We start from the raw sequence: 12,395 nt of genomic DNA, 5'->3' as shown, positions 1-12,395 counted from the left end.
GCAATCATGTAAGGCGAAACAAGCGATGCAAGTTGGTGGCGTGAACGTATGAGCTTGAGAGAACCGCAGCTCTTATCGCGTATCTCATATCCGGAATATTGTTTCTCCGACACAGCTTGCACCAAACTCCCAAAGCCACTGCGGTCACTTGAATCTTGCCAAACCCCAAGATACCCAACCAACTCGCCCAATATGCCTCAAGCTCAGCCTGAATTGAAGAAGGTTAGTGCTGTTCCTACCTATCTGCGCTAATTATGGACCGAGCCCTCAGCTGACGTCGTGTCTTTTCTGCAGTACATGGAGAAGCGGGTCTTCTGCCAACTGAACGGCAACCGCAAAGTCATTGGTATTCTCCGAGGCTATGATGTATGTTCACACTCCGTGGCCTGGTCTTTCAAGATTCCGGGCCACCCCCTGGCGCGCCGTGCAAGGCGGGACAAAAACAGCACCGATCAAGCGGGGAATAACTAACGATGTTTTCGCGTAGGTCTTCATGAACATTGTTCTAGATGAGGCATTCGAGGAGAAGCAAGGCGGAGAGAAGGTCGCTATTGGCATGATCGTGCGTTGAATTCCTATCGACGGATATTAAGAACACCGCTAACAGATGCTCGTTATCAGGTCATTCGCGGAAACTCCGTCGTGATGCTCGAGGCCCTCGAGCGCATTACTGATAAATAAGCCACTCATCTACGCACAATCTACGACGTTTCTTTTGATGGAAGGGGCACGCACATAGGCACCACTCGACCACCGAGTGCTGGGAAAAGATCTAATGCTACTGGGAGTTTCTGGGTCGGTTTCTCTTATGGGAACAATCAAAACCTTTTTTCTGTTCTACTTTTTTTTCTACTCTTTTGCCAAGGCGCGTTTTAGACTACTATGGCTATCCCAATGACTTTTGACTGTCTATACCTACACTGCAAATTACAGGGGAACGAAGATAAGGCACAGCTAGCTGGTATTGCAATCAGAACATAAAGCTGAATCGACATCGCGCCTGGGAGCATGCTTTGGTTCCATCCTCCTGGCTACGGACGGAAATAATAAAGAGTTAAGGTTAAAATACATGTAATATTTGAAGGAACAGCGTTAGGTATTCATGTTGGTCGACCACCAAACTTGAGCTTCAGCTTCGGCGTAGATGTGGCAGGGGCTTTGGGAGTTGCGCTTAGCGCAGGCGATGGTCTGGGAATGTGGATTTTGGGGAGATGATTTGGGGTGGGCGTTCCTGGAGCGAGGCCAGTCTTGGTCTGTTTGAATGTGATGCGAGTTGATGAGGGTGGGTGCGTGCCCTGATCCTCGCGCTTGCGCTTGGAAGACGGACCCATGCGGGCTTTGGTAGATCGATAGAAACGCAATTTACCATGACCCTGGTTTTGCACGCTCCAATATCGCGGAAGTTTCATCCGCACGAGCTTAGAGGTGATTGGGTCGTACAGCGTACGGCAAATGTCAGTGAGCTCGGAAAGCTCCAAGAGGCCCATGCACGATGAGTTGCATGCGGCCCACATGCATTCCTTCATCGATGCGTCGCCAGAAAGCTCTCGTTTGAGGGCTTCAATGGCCCCAGGAATAGTCTGGCGTCGTGCGATATCGTCTCGGCGGATTTGAGTGGATGATTCTTGTTCAATGATTAAACCATCATTTTGGAAGGCCTCAGTTTGTTGAGGACGACCAAAAGCAATATGTGCCAGGGTCTGACCAAGCAAACGTAAAGATTGGTGGCGTATCCAGGCCGAAGAATCCGCTGACAATGTGAACATGAGCCAACGAAGAAGCTCCGGACTCTGGGAAATATCCAGGTCCACCAAGCATTGGAATGCTTGCATGCGGAGAAGGTCATAGGTTCCTGCTCGGGTATATGGGATGAAACGCATCAAATCCAGGTCGATCATCTTGGCTTGCATTAATTGTGCCTGGCATTGAAGTGCGGCTCGGGAGTAAAGGTTCTGGAAAGAGCTTGACCATTCGTCCATCCGCCGGTAGCGGTCAAACTCGGCGATGGCATCCTTGTCCAGTTGTTCCTCCGCCTGAGCCTCAAGAACACGTTCCATATCGAAATGGTCCAACTCTTCATCAGTGCGCGCCTCACTCTTACCGAGCATAGCATGGCATAGGGACTTCATCAAGGACGCAACATAGAAGTTGTCTGAGTACTCGTTGTTCGAGTTGTCATTGAACTTGAGTTTATCGAAAAGGAATCGCTTCACCCTTAATGGAGTTTTCCCACTGTTGCCACGGACTTTCGAAATTGCATCAGGGATGACTTGTTGCAGAATGTAGGCCGCTCGGTCGGAGAAGTCATTTGAGCGAGTCATGGGAGATCCTGGGAGACAGAAAAGCTCCTGGAATGCCATCTCAAGATGATGCAGTCCAACCCAATCAATCTCATCCTTAGCGTGCTTCACCAGGGCACGCGCAGCCGTTGTACGTATGCCATGGAAGTATCGACTATCCATTAGAGTGCGAACAAAGATTGTGGAAATCAGAGGGTGCTCTCGTTGAGCAGTCATGTATTGTAACGACTGAAAATGTTAGTATCGTGTTTTCAATAGTTGTAAACAGAAATATAACTCACCTCGAGCTGGGCTACAACATCTCGATCTTGCTGAAGCTGGGAGAGATACATGTACCCTGGCATACCGAGAGACAGTTTACAGATCCACTCAAAGTCTGCATCCATGCGGATCCACTCATAGGATTCCTGCCCCATTCGCTCCTCGTCCTCTTTCGTCCAGTCAGCCAAACGCCAAGCCTGTGTCTCTTCTTCTGTCTGAAGGACATCCCCCAAGCAGTAGAGCAGAACCTCTTCTTGGACTTCAGCATCGCCCGAGGCGACGGCTCTCTCTCGTTGCTTTTTGTTGCGTTTGAGCCTTTTGTACTTCGTGTTGTATGGAATATCGAACTTCGTCACTCCCTCCTTGATTTCAACGATGTGTTCATAAGGGGTTCCATCTGCCTCGTGAATCCGAAGGGTCATGGACCCTGTGAAGACCGGCTGAACTGCGCCCGCGTAGACGTGCCGGACCTCTTCCTTCACGTCACGCAAGAAGGAATCCTTGTCGAGATCGCGAGGGGCTTGGGGTTCAGATTGGACCTGTCTGATCATCATTTCAACCACGAGCTTCTTCTTGTTAAATCGTTGGGTCGCCTGGAATCGTGGACATCCTGCGCCGTACACCCACTGTTGGAAGAAGACGTCTAATTTTGCGTGACCCAGTCGCTCACAGGTTTTCTGAAACAGGGAGGAGGTAACAGCTCCATTGGGTATATCACCCATCCGAGAGTTCAGGAAAAGCCGAGAAATAATACGAGACATGGTGGCCTTGCCACTGGCCTTGGTCAGTCGGCGATCCAGAATGAACAAAACCAAAGGCGCTTTTAATGCAACGAAGCGATATTCGGAGGGATCAACCTTGAGAATGTTACCCATGTCATATATCGAGGGGCGTTCATAATCCAAGTCGCAGACTTGGTCAGACATCTGCTTTAGTCTGAAACGGTATTCGTTGTTTCCGCAAAGTTTCCTCATGAACGTATCCGTAATGTACCATGCCACACCAACTGTTACCCATGTATCCGAGGGTTCAGCAGGAATGATGTTGATTCCAGTCCACTGACATGCCAGACCGTGCACCTGAGCCCGAGTAGAGTCATACATGGGGTCGATCATCTCGGCTGGGAAGAGTAGATGGCTGCTGCAAATAGAAAAGCACGCAGTGGGAAGGCTATCAGTTGGGAGGTCATCGACAAAACACATCTTGTAACTGCCGAATGGGTACGACCCGTACGACAAAGAGAAGAAGTCGATCGCCTGGGCCATGGGAAAACTGCTGTTTTGGACTTCGTCGGCTCTACCTGGGAGGCAGAATGCGTGCAAAGGAATAGCATTTTGGCCAAGTTGTTCATCCTGATCACTTTCGCGGAAATCTGCCAAGTTGACATACTCAAATGGACCAATAGCGAACCCAATTTGCAAGGCTCCCAAAGGTGAATATGAGGCAAACGAAACTGTTTTGCGGGTGTGGTCTTTGGGGTCCACAATGTCATCAGTCAAATCGCCGGAGCACACTACGGACATATCAAGCCCCTCATCCTCCGCAGAAAGTTGGCGGGTCGGCGCTTTGGAGCGGGATGGGGTTGCTGCACCGGGCGCGTCTTGGGTCTTGCGGTCGAAGACATCACCAAGAGAGTTAGGACATGTTATGGAAACTTCCCAGGTACATCGCGAGGACATATCATCCACGCATGGAAACAAGGGGCAGCCGATGCCAGACTCGAGTGAGTTGGTGGTATAGGCATGAGGATACCGTCGATCTCCATTTTCAACACCGACAAATTGTAAGCCATCCCGAATATGGTCAATAACAAATTCGATGTTTACTGTCAGAGCCGTAAATCGCGGAAGGTTTGCCTCTGGCGCCCTGCTACTTGAAGGGCCATCGACGTTGTCAACAGTAGATTGTAGTGCGATTTGATCTTGTGCTTCGGCTGAAGATGGATCCAGTTCATCGATGCGGACGCCCTTCGGAATCGTGATGGGTAGGGTAGGTCTTGGGGGAGTTTGTAAGAGGCTATCGATCTTTGGTGTCAGTCGTTCGTGATAGTGTACGCCGTAGAGTTGTAGCGAGTCGTAATGATCGGTGTATTTTGTTGTTGCAGGCTTGCCGTTAACGCTCAGCTGCTTGACCTCGCCTTGTCGAAAATTCAACCAAATTGTTCCTAGGTCTCGGCGGCGAGGATGAATTGTGATTTCCGTCCTTCCTTTCAGGCTTTTGGAAGCGAGATCTATCTCAAGTTCGACTTTCTGATGTCCCACGCTGAACCCCAGATCAAACGGGCGTGCCGCGGTACCAACGGGGAGTTCAACACCCGGCATCGTGAAGATCTGAAGATTCCTCAGTGACGAGATGCGCGGGGAGCGCTGTGAAGACCATCCACCGTCATATCCAACCAGACTCGATGGGTGATTGTAGCGTCAGGGGCGGGAAGAAATCGAAGAGCAGTTCGCGTGGCGCAGATTCGAGCTCCAGATGACGGTGAAATGCGAGATGGGCGAATTACGCGCCTATGGTGCACAGGTCAAGTATCGCACAGCGCTGAGGCAGATCGTAGGCCAGGCGAAGGGTTAAGTGAGGCGCAGTTAATGAGGTCGAGGGCACACTTAGATGCAGCAATATAACTTGAGTCCGAACAATGCACTGGCAACTCCTGTGAGATCTCGGTCAAGTCGAGCTTCCCTTGTTCGCGTTCCCGATGCGGAGCATGGCACGTGATTTCGACCTGAAAATCCATCTGGGACATTTCCCGCTTCTCCTTTTCTCCACGTATTCTTGAGATTCTTGAGAGTCGACATTTGTGTTTAAAGGCATGATTTGATTTGTGCATTAGTCCATTTTACCCACTTGTTTGCGCACCTCGCTATGAACTGAGGTGTTGGTGTTTACTCCCCCCGACTATACTACAACTCCGCGCGTGCCACGGCCTAATCTTCCAAAATGAACGCAATCTATCAGATGGTCCAAGGTTAGTGATACGAAGACTGTGACCAGTATATTTATTCTCATTAACTTGCTAATTCAAACGTTCGACCCTTACAGAGACCCAGGATTCCCTCTCCGACGATGCCCTGCTACCCCTTAAGTCCTACAAGTACTCGAGTGTTGACAAGTCGTTCATTTCTCGGTATATCTTGAAGCACTACGTATGACAATCTTGAACCCCTACAGGAGTTGCGTTACCTCAGAATAAACAATTGATTTTTCCTCTGCTCAGTGGAATGCCTTCGTTGAAATTGTGCCGATGTGGATGGCCCCGAACATGGTGACCCTTCTTGGGTTCATGTGGATCGTGGCCAATATCTTTATCATTCAGATCTTTGTGCCAGATATGGTGGGACCCGTGAGTATCCCTGTTCCTGTTCCTTACTGTGTTTTATCTGAAGTGGCGAATTGACCAGATATTTTAGGGCCCCGCTTGGATTTACTACAGCTTCGCTCTTGGCATGTGGATGTGAGTGACCGCCTATCCCTCTATCTATATGATTCAAACTCATATGAACTAGGTATTCCACCCTCGACAATGTGGATGGTAAACAGGCACGCCGAACCGGGACGTCCAGTGGACTCGGGGAACTTTTTGAGTTTGTACCGCCCCCCGAAAACCATGGATGGATAACTAATCAGGTACAGCCACGGTATCGACTCTTTGAACTGCACCCTAGCCAGTCTGCTGTCGACTGCCGCAATGGGCTTTGGAGCCTCGCAACTTGGTGCTTGGACAGCAATCGTTCCTTGCCTGGCCATGTATTTCTCGACATGGGAGACTTTCCACACCCACACCCTCTACCTCGGTTATTTCAATGGCCCGACTGAGGGTCTGATCATCGCGTGTGCAACTATGATTGCCTCCGGAATCTGGGGCCCTGGAATGTGGTCTCAGCCCATCGTTGGGTTCCTTAACTTCCCCCAAATCTTCGGCAACAACTCTATCAAGGACCTCTGGGTTCTAATTCTTCTGGGTGGCTTCTTCCTCGGACATCTCCCCGGATGTGTTATGAATGTAGCTGAGGCCCGCAAGAAGCAGGGTTTGGCGTTCACCCCGTTGCTTAAGGAATGGGTGCCTATGATCGTCTTCACTCTCTCCAACATTGCTTGGTTGTTCTCGCCTTACTCGACAATTCTTTCCGGGAACCACCTCATTTTGTTCTGCTGGGTTATTGCATTCGTCTTCGGACGCATGACCACCATGATCATTTTGGCCCATCTTCTGAGACAGCCCTTCCCCCTCTGGACTATTATGCAAGCTCCCCTCATCGGTGGCGCGGTCCTCATTAACCTGCCTATGATTGGCTTCCCAGTCATTGCCCCATGGTTGGAACTATTGTATCTCTGGGTGTACTTCTTCTTCGCCCTGGTTATCTACATGCACTGGGCGGTCCTCGTCATCAACCGCATCACAACTTTCCTCGGTATCAACTGCCTTACTATCCGAAAGGATAAGGGTGCTGCCAGAGACAGAGCCTATCGCAACCTCGGTGAATCGTCCCACATACATCAGTCTCGCACTTCGACTGACACATCAAAGACACATTAACTTAGTATGCGCCACGCCATCTTCTACGCAAGACTCGACGATCGACACTTGTCCAATTGGGCAATTCCCCCGTTGGGAGTTGCCACAAAAGCGCCCTAAGCGGTGCATCGTTTAAATGTTCAACCTCATTGTAATTATGAACATGTCCATTCCTTCTACACATGCGTTATTATCTTGATCTGATGAGAGATAACAACTCCCCGAGGGATGGATTTTGATGAAACCAAGCATGGGAATTGTACCCTGCTATTCTGCATACCTGTACTTACGAGACTATTAATATTTGTGAATAGATCAAAATGAATCAAAATCAAGTTCAAGTTCATTAATCTGGAGAGAGTTCATAGTACAGGGAATTAGAAAAGTACATCGCAACTAAAGCAATCAACGCTAGCAAAAACAGATAAAGTCACAAAAGCACCGCCAACAAGCAGTTCAAACCAACTTCATCCCAAATTTTTATTTCTTTCCAAGTCCGAGAGCATCAGTCAAACTACCCAGACCAAGTCCATTAATCAACTTGTCCAATCCAAGACTGCCAAGCAGACCATTCAACAATCCACCAAGACCAAGCCCATCAAGGAGACGACCAACAAGTCCAAGCACACCGTTGAGCAACAAGCCAACGGCAGCGATGATCTGGAACAATGGCTCAGAGAGCAGACCCCAGAGGGGGCTCAGCTTCTTCTTAGCATGAGGCATATCGGCGATGCGTCTCTTGCCGTTATCAATGGTCTTAATGACCGTCTCGGTGAGCTCCTTGATCATGTCGGCAAGCTGGTACTCCTCGGGGGTGGCATCGCGGGAAGCAGCGCGCGCCTTAGCGGTCGCGGCGATGCGTCCATCAGGGTCGAGCGCCCGGATGGCTCCGTTACACTCTTGCAGAATGCGGCCGCCTTCTTCGAGGAGCGGCTTGACGGTTTGAACAAGCTTTTCCTCGTCAAGTTCCTCCTTAGGGGTGCGGTCGGCTTTTTCACAAGCCTAGATGTTGTGTTAGTACTGTTGCTTTCACAGAATTCACATATTGGGTGGGAACTTACCTCTTCGATCTGCTTGCAAACAGGCTTAACTCGATCGAGAGTCTGGCTGAGGATGGAGATCATCTTCTCAGCGAGCTGGCGGTCGGACTCTGCCTTTGCCGCAGCCTCCTGCTCTTCGGCCGTTGGGCCCTCCTCTTCCTCCTCTTCGGGCTCCTCAGGCTCAGGCTCTGGGATGTTCTCAAGCAAGGTGCATTCGCCAATCTTGTTGCCATCGTTGTCAACAACATAGCCATTGTCATCGATGGTCTTGCCGACTAGTGTGGCGAGGTTACCCGAGGTAAGCTTCCCAATGAGGTTGCCGTCTGCATCGCGGACTTCGCCCTCCTTGGTGATCTTGCGCCCAGACATGGGGTTAACATCGCGCTTCTTCTCCTCGGGCTCCCAGCGCTCGGCCTTGCCGATGGTGTTGCCGTTCTTGTCGAGAACATCACCGTCTTCGTCAACCTTGCGGCCGAGAAGGCGTTTGGCGTCGCCTTCAATCAGACGTCCGATGACCTTATCGCCATCCTGGACGACTCCATCCTTACCGACGACAGCGTTGTCGAAGCCGTAGAATGGTCCCTCGGCCTTGTGCTGCTCGGCACCGGGAATAAGCTCGGCGCGTCCAACAACCTTGCCATTGTCACCCCAGATCTGGCCCTTGCCGTCGACCTTGCATCCAGCGAGTCGTTTATCCCCTTCGACGATGCGTCCGACAACAGCACCAGTAGCTGGGTCAACAACGTTACCAGACTTGTTGACAACCTTGCCGTCGAGGATAGAGAGGTCCTCCTCGGCGGGGGCCTCTTCCTGGGGAGGTTCGTAAGGCTCAGCACGGCCCTTGACATTGCCGTACTTATCGGTGATCTCACCATCCTCGTCGACAGCACGACCACGCAGCTTCTTGGCGTCACCTTCAATAAGCTTGCCAACAATGGATCCCTCGTCATCCTCGACGAATCCATCCTTAGTCACATAGAGGCTGTCCATGCCAGCGAAGGGGCCTTCAGGCTTGCTCTCGAGCTCATCATCGGGAATGAGCTCTACACGGCCAACGACCTTCTTCCCGTCGTAGATCTCGCCGTCTTCGATCTTCTTACCGACAAGCTCCTTGGGATTGCCCTCGACAACACGAGCAATGGGATACCCATCGGGTCCGATGACATAACCAGCCTTGTTGCAGGAGAGACCATTGACAGCAGAGAAATCAGGTCCAACCTCTTCCTCCTCCTCAGGCTCCTCCTCAGGTTCGAGGCGCTCAGCGCGTCCAATGACGTTACCCTTTCGGTCGAGGATTTCGCCATCTTCGTCAACGCCACGACCGCTCAGCTTCTTCGCATCGCCTTCGATCAAACGGCCAACGCGGGTCGAGTTCTCGTCTTCGACAAAACCGTCTTCGCCGACGACGAGGCCTTCCAGACCGGAGAAGGGGCCTTCTTCGCCATCGTCCTCCTCAACCGGGAGGGCCTTGGCTTGGCCGATCACGTTGCCGCGGTTATCCCAGAACTGGCCCTTGTCGTCTAGTGTGGCACCGAGCTTGGATAGTTTCTTAGCGTCGCCTTCGGTGAGTTGGCCAACGGGCTTGCCGGTAGATTTGTCGATGATGTAGCCGAGTTTGTTGCATGGCAGCCCTTCGAGGGTCTCGAGGCCGGGGATTTGTTGCTCGACCTCTTCGGCAGCATCCCCAGCGGTCTCCTCAGCATCTTCAACCGCGTCTTCGGCGGTTTCCTTAGCGTTATCAGTGGTATCTTCGGCGGTGTCTTTGGCACCCTCGGCCTTCTCATCAAGGGTATCCGTGACTTCTTCACCAGCGTCTTCGACGGCATCCTTAGCGCCTTCGACATTGTCTTCGAGGTTAATTTTGCCATCTTCAGCGGTGTCCTTCGCGTCGTCGACAACACCGTCCACAGCATCGGTAGCGTCTTCGGCGTCGGGAGCAACATCTTCAGCAGTAGACTTAGCCTTGTCGACAGTTCCTTCGACGTCAGAAACCTCGTCTTCGGCCTCATCGGCGACACCATCAACGGTGCTCTTAGCCTGTTCGGTGGAGAGACCATCCTGAGCATCTTCGTATTGATCCTCAAGATCATCCTTAGCGCCACCGACCTTATCAGTGGCATCACCAGCAGCGCCTTCAATGGCCTTCTTCTGCTCCTCAATAGGAATCAAATCAACACGGCCAATGGCATCGCCATCTTCATCGACAATCTCACCATCGTCATTGAGGGTGTACCCAATAAGATCTTCCGGATCACCCTCAACAATGCGGCCGACGATCTGACCAGCAGCGTTCTTGATAACACCGCCATCAGAAACAGGAAGTCCTTCGAGCTGAGCGATATCGGTAACCACATTCTCCAGATCAACCTCTCCGACCTTCTCCTGGGCGTCATCGGCGGCATTCTTAGCTTGGTCGGCGACCTCATGAAGGATATCGACGCGACCAATCAAATCGCCCTCCTCATCGACAATCTCTCCATCGTCACCGACAGTCTGTCCGACGAGATCCTCTGCATCCCCCTCGACAACCTTGCCAATGGGGTTCCCATCCTGTCCAAGGATATCCCCACCCTCGGCGACCTCAAGACCCTTCAATGCAGACAGGTCAAACGGGACAGGCAGGTTATCGGTAGCAGTCTGGGTGGCATCTTTAGCGGTATTCTGGACACTCTCAGACCCCTGCTGGACTGTCTCCTTCGTCTTGCCGGCAAGACCCTTAGCCTTACCAGCTAAGCCTGAGGCAGCACGGCCGAGTGGTGCTGCGGAGCCGGAGGCAGAAGGCGCTTGGGAGGCTGCATCGTCGGGTGGGGAGATGGGGCGGCGCTGCTCGGTGCGCTTCTTCGTCTTCGGGGAGGGCGTCTCTGGGATGGATTGCTCTTCGATGTCGTCGTCGACTGGCTCGGGGGCTTTCTGGGAGAGTTTTCGGGGTGTTGTTGTCTTCTTCGTGGCTTTGGGGCTTCCGGCAGCGGCGGTGCTTGGTTTGCTAGCTGCACTGGAGCCGGAGGCTTTGCGGGCTTTGGCGGGGGTTCCAGCCTTGGAGCCCAGCTTTGGGGGTGCTTTGCTCACGGCGGGGGAAGACATTGTTGTTTTGGTTTTGTTTTGGATGTTCGTTGAGATGGATTCGTTTGTTGTTGATATATAGAATCAAAATCGAGTTGGATGATTGCAAATTGAATGTAATACAGTCGTGTCCGTTAGGCGTCTGGTATACTTCGTAAAAGCGTATGCGGTTGGATTGATAATGTATAAATCCCGGGAACAGGGTATAGTTCGGGAGTAGTTTTGGTAAGAGGTAGTTTCTAAATTGATAGAAATAGAATAGGTTTTTAATAATGAAAAGAACAATTTCAGGAACGGGTTCAAGTGTTTATATAAAGACTTTAGTGATTCTGATATCATCGAATAAGTCCGCCATCATAGCTGTCTATATAGGTACCGTAACCTGGCACCATACCTGGAGAGCCTACTACGTCATGGATCATTGATATCATAACGGCTTTTTTACTATCACTTTTGCTTAAAATCCCTGTATGGGGGATCGTCACAGAGTTAATCTATACAACGTACGGTAGGGCCGTTAGTAGCATCATCGGCATCATGGAGTGGGGCGATTATATGACTTGCCGGTGGGGATTCGTCTGCCAAATGATTGATCCATACAGTGCTGCAGGACGGATGCACGAATCAGACAGCGGGGACTGGGATATTGAGAGGGGTGTGGCTAAATCGGGGTGTAGAAGCAGGGTGGAGGTGGAGATCTGTGCTTCTTTAACATGGAAGATTGGGCTGTACAACTTGTAACAGCTGAAATTCTACGGTAATATGCCCACCTATTGCTTAACTTCGAGGAGTATAGTTGTTTGATTCGTTACACGAACAATGACATCTCCGATTAGAACTGCAATCCCTACAACATAATTCAGGGATGTCATGCTTCTGGGGCGCGTACGGCCAAGTTCCAAGGTTCTAGACTATCCCGACAATTCAACGCCTTAAAGCAATATCATTGGTCGAAGGGCAGGGCATTTCCATGGATGCTCCCCAGGGCCACGCTATCGCTAACGTGGAAAAACGTGGATAAACAAATCAGAGGTCTATCGGATAGACCACATATAGTGTCCACTGTCAAATTCGCCTCCACTACTTGTCATTTCCTGTCCCTGTCTGTCATTGTCTGTCATTGTCCCTGTTTGGAGAAAAATTCAAAAAGAAAAACTCCGGTTGGACAACTATACTCCGAATCATCATTACATCAGAAATTATATGGAAACTCGTGAA

General features: G+C 51.0%; 5 protein-coding genes across 5 annotated transcripts; 2 read left to right on the top strand and 3 right to left on the bottom strand.

Annotated features, from left to right (window-relative positions):
* Nucleotides 1-192: 192 nt before the first annotated feature.
* Nucleotides 193-681, top strand: N7487_009491 (putative small nuclear ribonucleoprotein SmG; the record flags this gene model as incomplete). Its single annotated transcript, XM_056877221.1, has 4 exons — nt 193-222; nt 295-366; nt 488-562; nt 622-681. 4 exons carry the CDS (start codon nt 193-195, stop codon nt 679-681), a joined length of 237 nt encoding a protein of 78 aa, XP_056725801.1.
* A 419-nt stretch (nt 682-1,100) lies between these two features.
* Nucleotides 1,101-4,882, bottom strand: N7487_009490 (transcription initiation factor TFIID subunit TAF2; the record flags this gene model as incomplete). The annotated part of the gene is made up of 2 exons (XM_056877220.1): nt 1,101-2,528; nt 2,582-4,882. The coding sequence occupies 2 exons, from the start codon at nt 4,880-4,882 to the stop codon at nt 1,101-1,103; spliced, it is 3,729 nt and encodes a 1,242-aa protein (XP_056725800.1).
* A 203-nt stretch (nt 4,883-5,085) lies between these two features.
* N7487_009489 (uncharacterized protein) lies at nt 5,086-5,307 on the bottom strand (the record flags this gene model as incomplete). Its single annotated transcript, XM_056877219.1, has 1 exon — nt 5,086-5,307. One exon carries the CDS (start codon nt 5,305-5,307, stop codon nt 5,086-5,088), a length of 222 nt encoding a protein of 73 aa, XP_056725799.1.
* A 39-nt stretch (nt 5,308-5,346) lies between these two features.
* On the top strand, nt 5,347-7,098 carry N7487_009488 (uncharacterized protein; the record flags this gene model as incomplete). The annotated part of the gene is made up of 6 exons (XM_056877218.1): nt 5,347-5,529; nt 5,604-5,707; nt 5,779-5,904; nt 5,972-6,015; nt 6,068-6,145; nt 6,195-7,098. Exons 1-6 carry the CDS (start codon nt 5,502-5,504, stop codon nt 7,096-7,098), a joined length of 1,284 nt encoding a protein of 427 aa, XP_056725798.1. The 5' UTR covers nt 5,347-5,501.
* A 459-nt stretch (nt 7,099-7,557) lies between these two features.
* On the bottom strand, nt 7,558-11,198 carry N7487_009487 (LEA domain protein; the record flags this gene model as incomplete). Its single annotated transcript, XM_056877217.1, has 2 exons — nt 7,558-8,079; nt 8,139-11,198. The coding sequence occupies 2 exons, from the start codon at nt 11,196-11,198 to the stop codon at nt 7,558-7,560; spliced, it is 3,582 nt and encodes a 1,193-aa protein (XP_056725797.1).
* Between the last annotated feature and the right edge of the window lie 1,197 nt (nt 11,199-12,395).

Source organism: Penicillium crustosum, assembly GCF_028827405.1.
Source record: "Penicillium crustosum strain IBT 35664 chromosome Unknown utg000004l_segment0_segment0, whole genome shotgun sequence".
Lineage (NCBI taxonomy): Eukaryota > Fungi > Ascomycota > Eurotiomycetes > Eurotiales > Aspergillaceae > Penicillium > Penicillium crustosum.
Note: the sequence above shows the minus strand (reverse complement) of the source record. Positions and strands in the feature narration are given on the sequence as shown.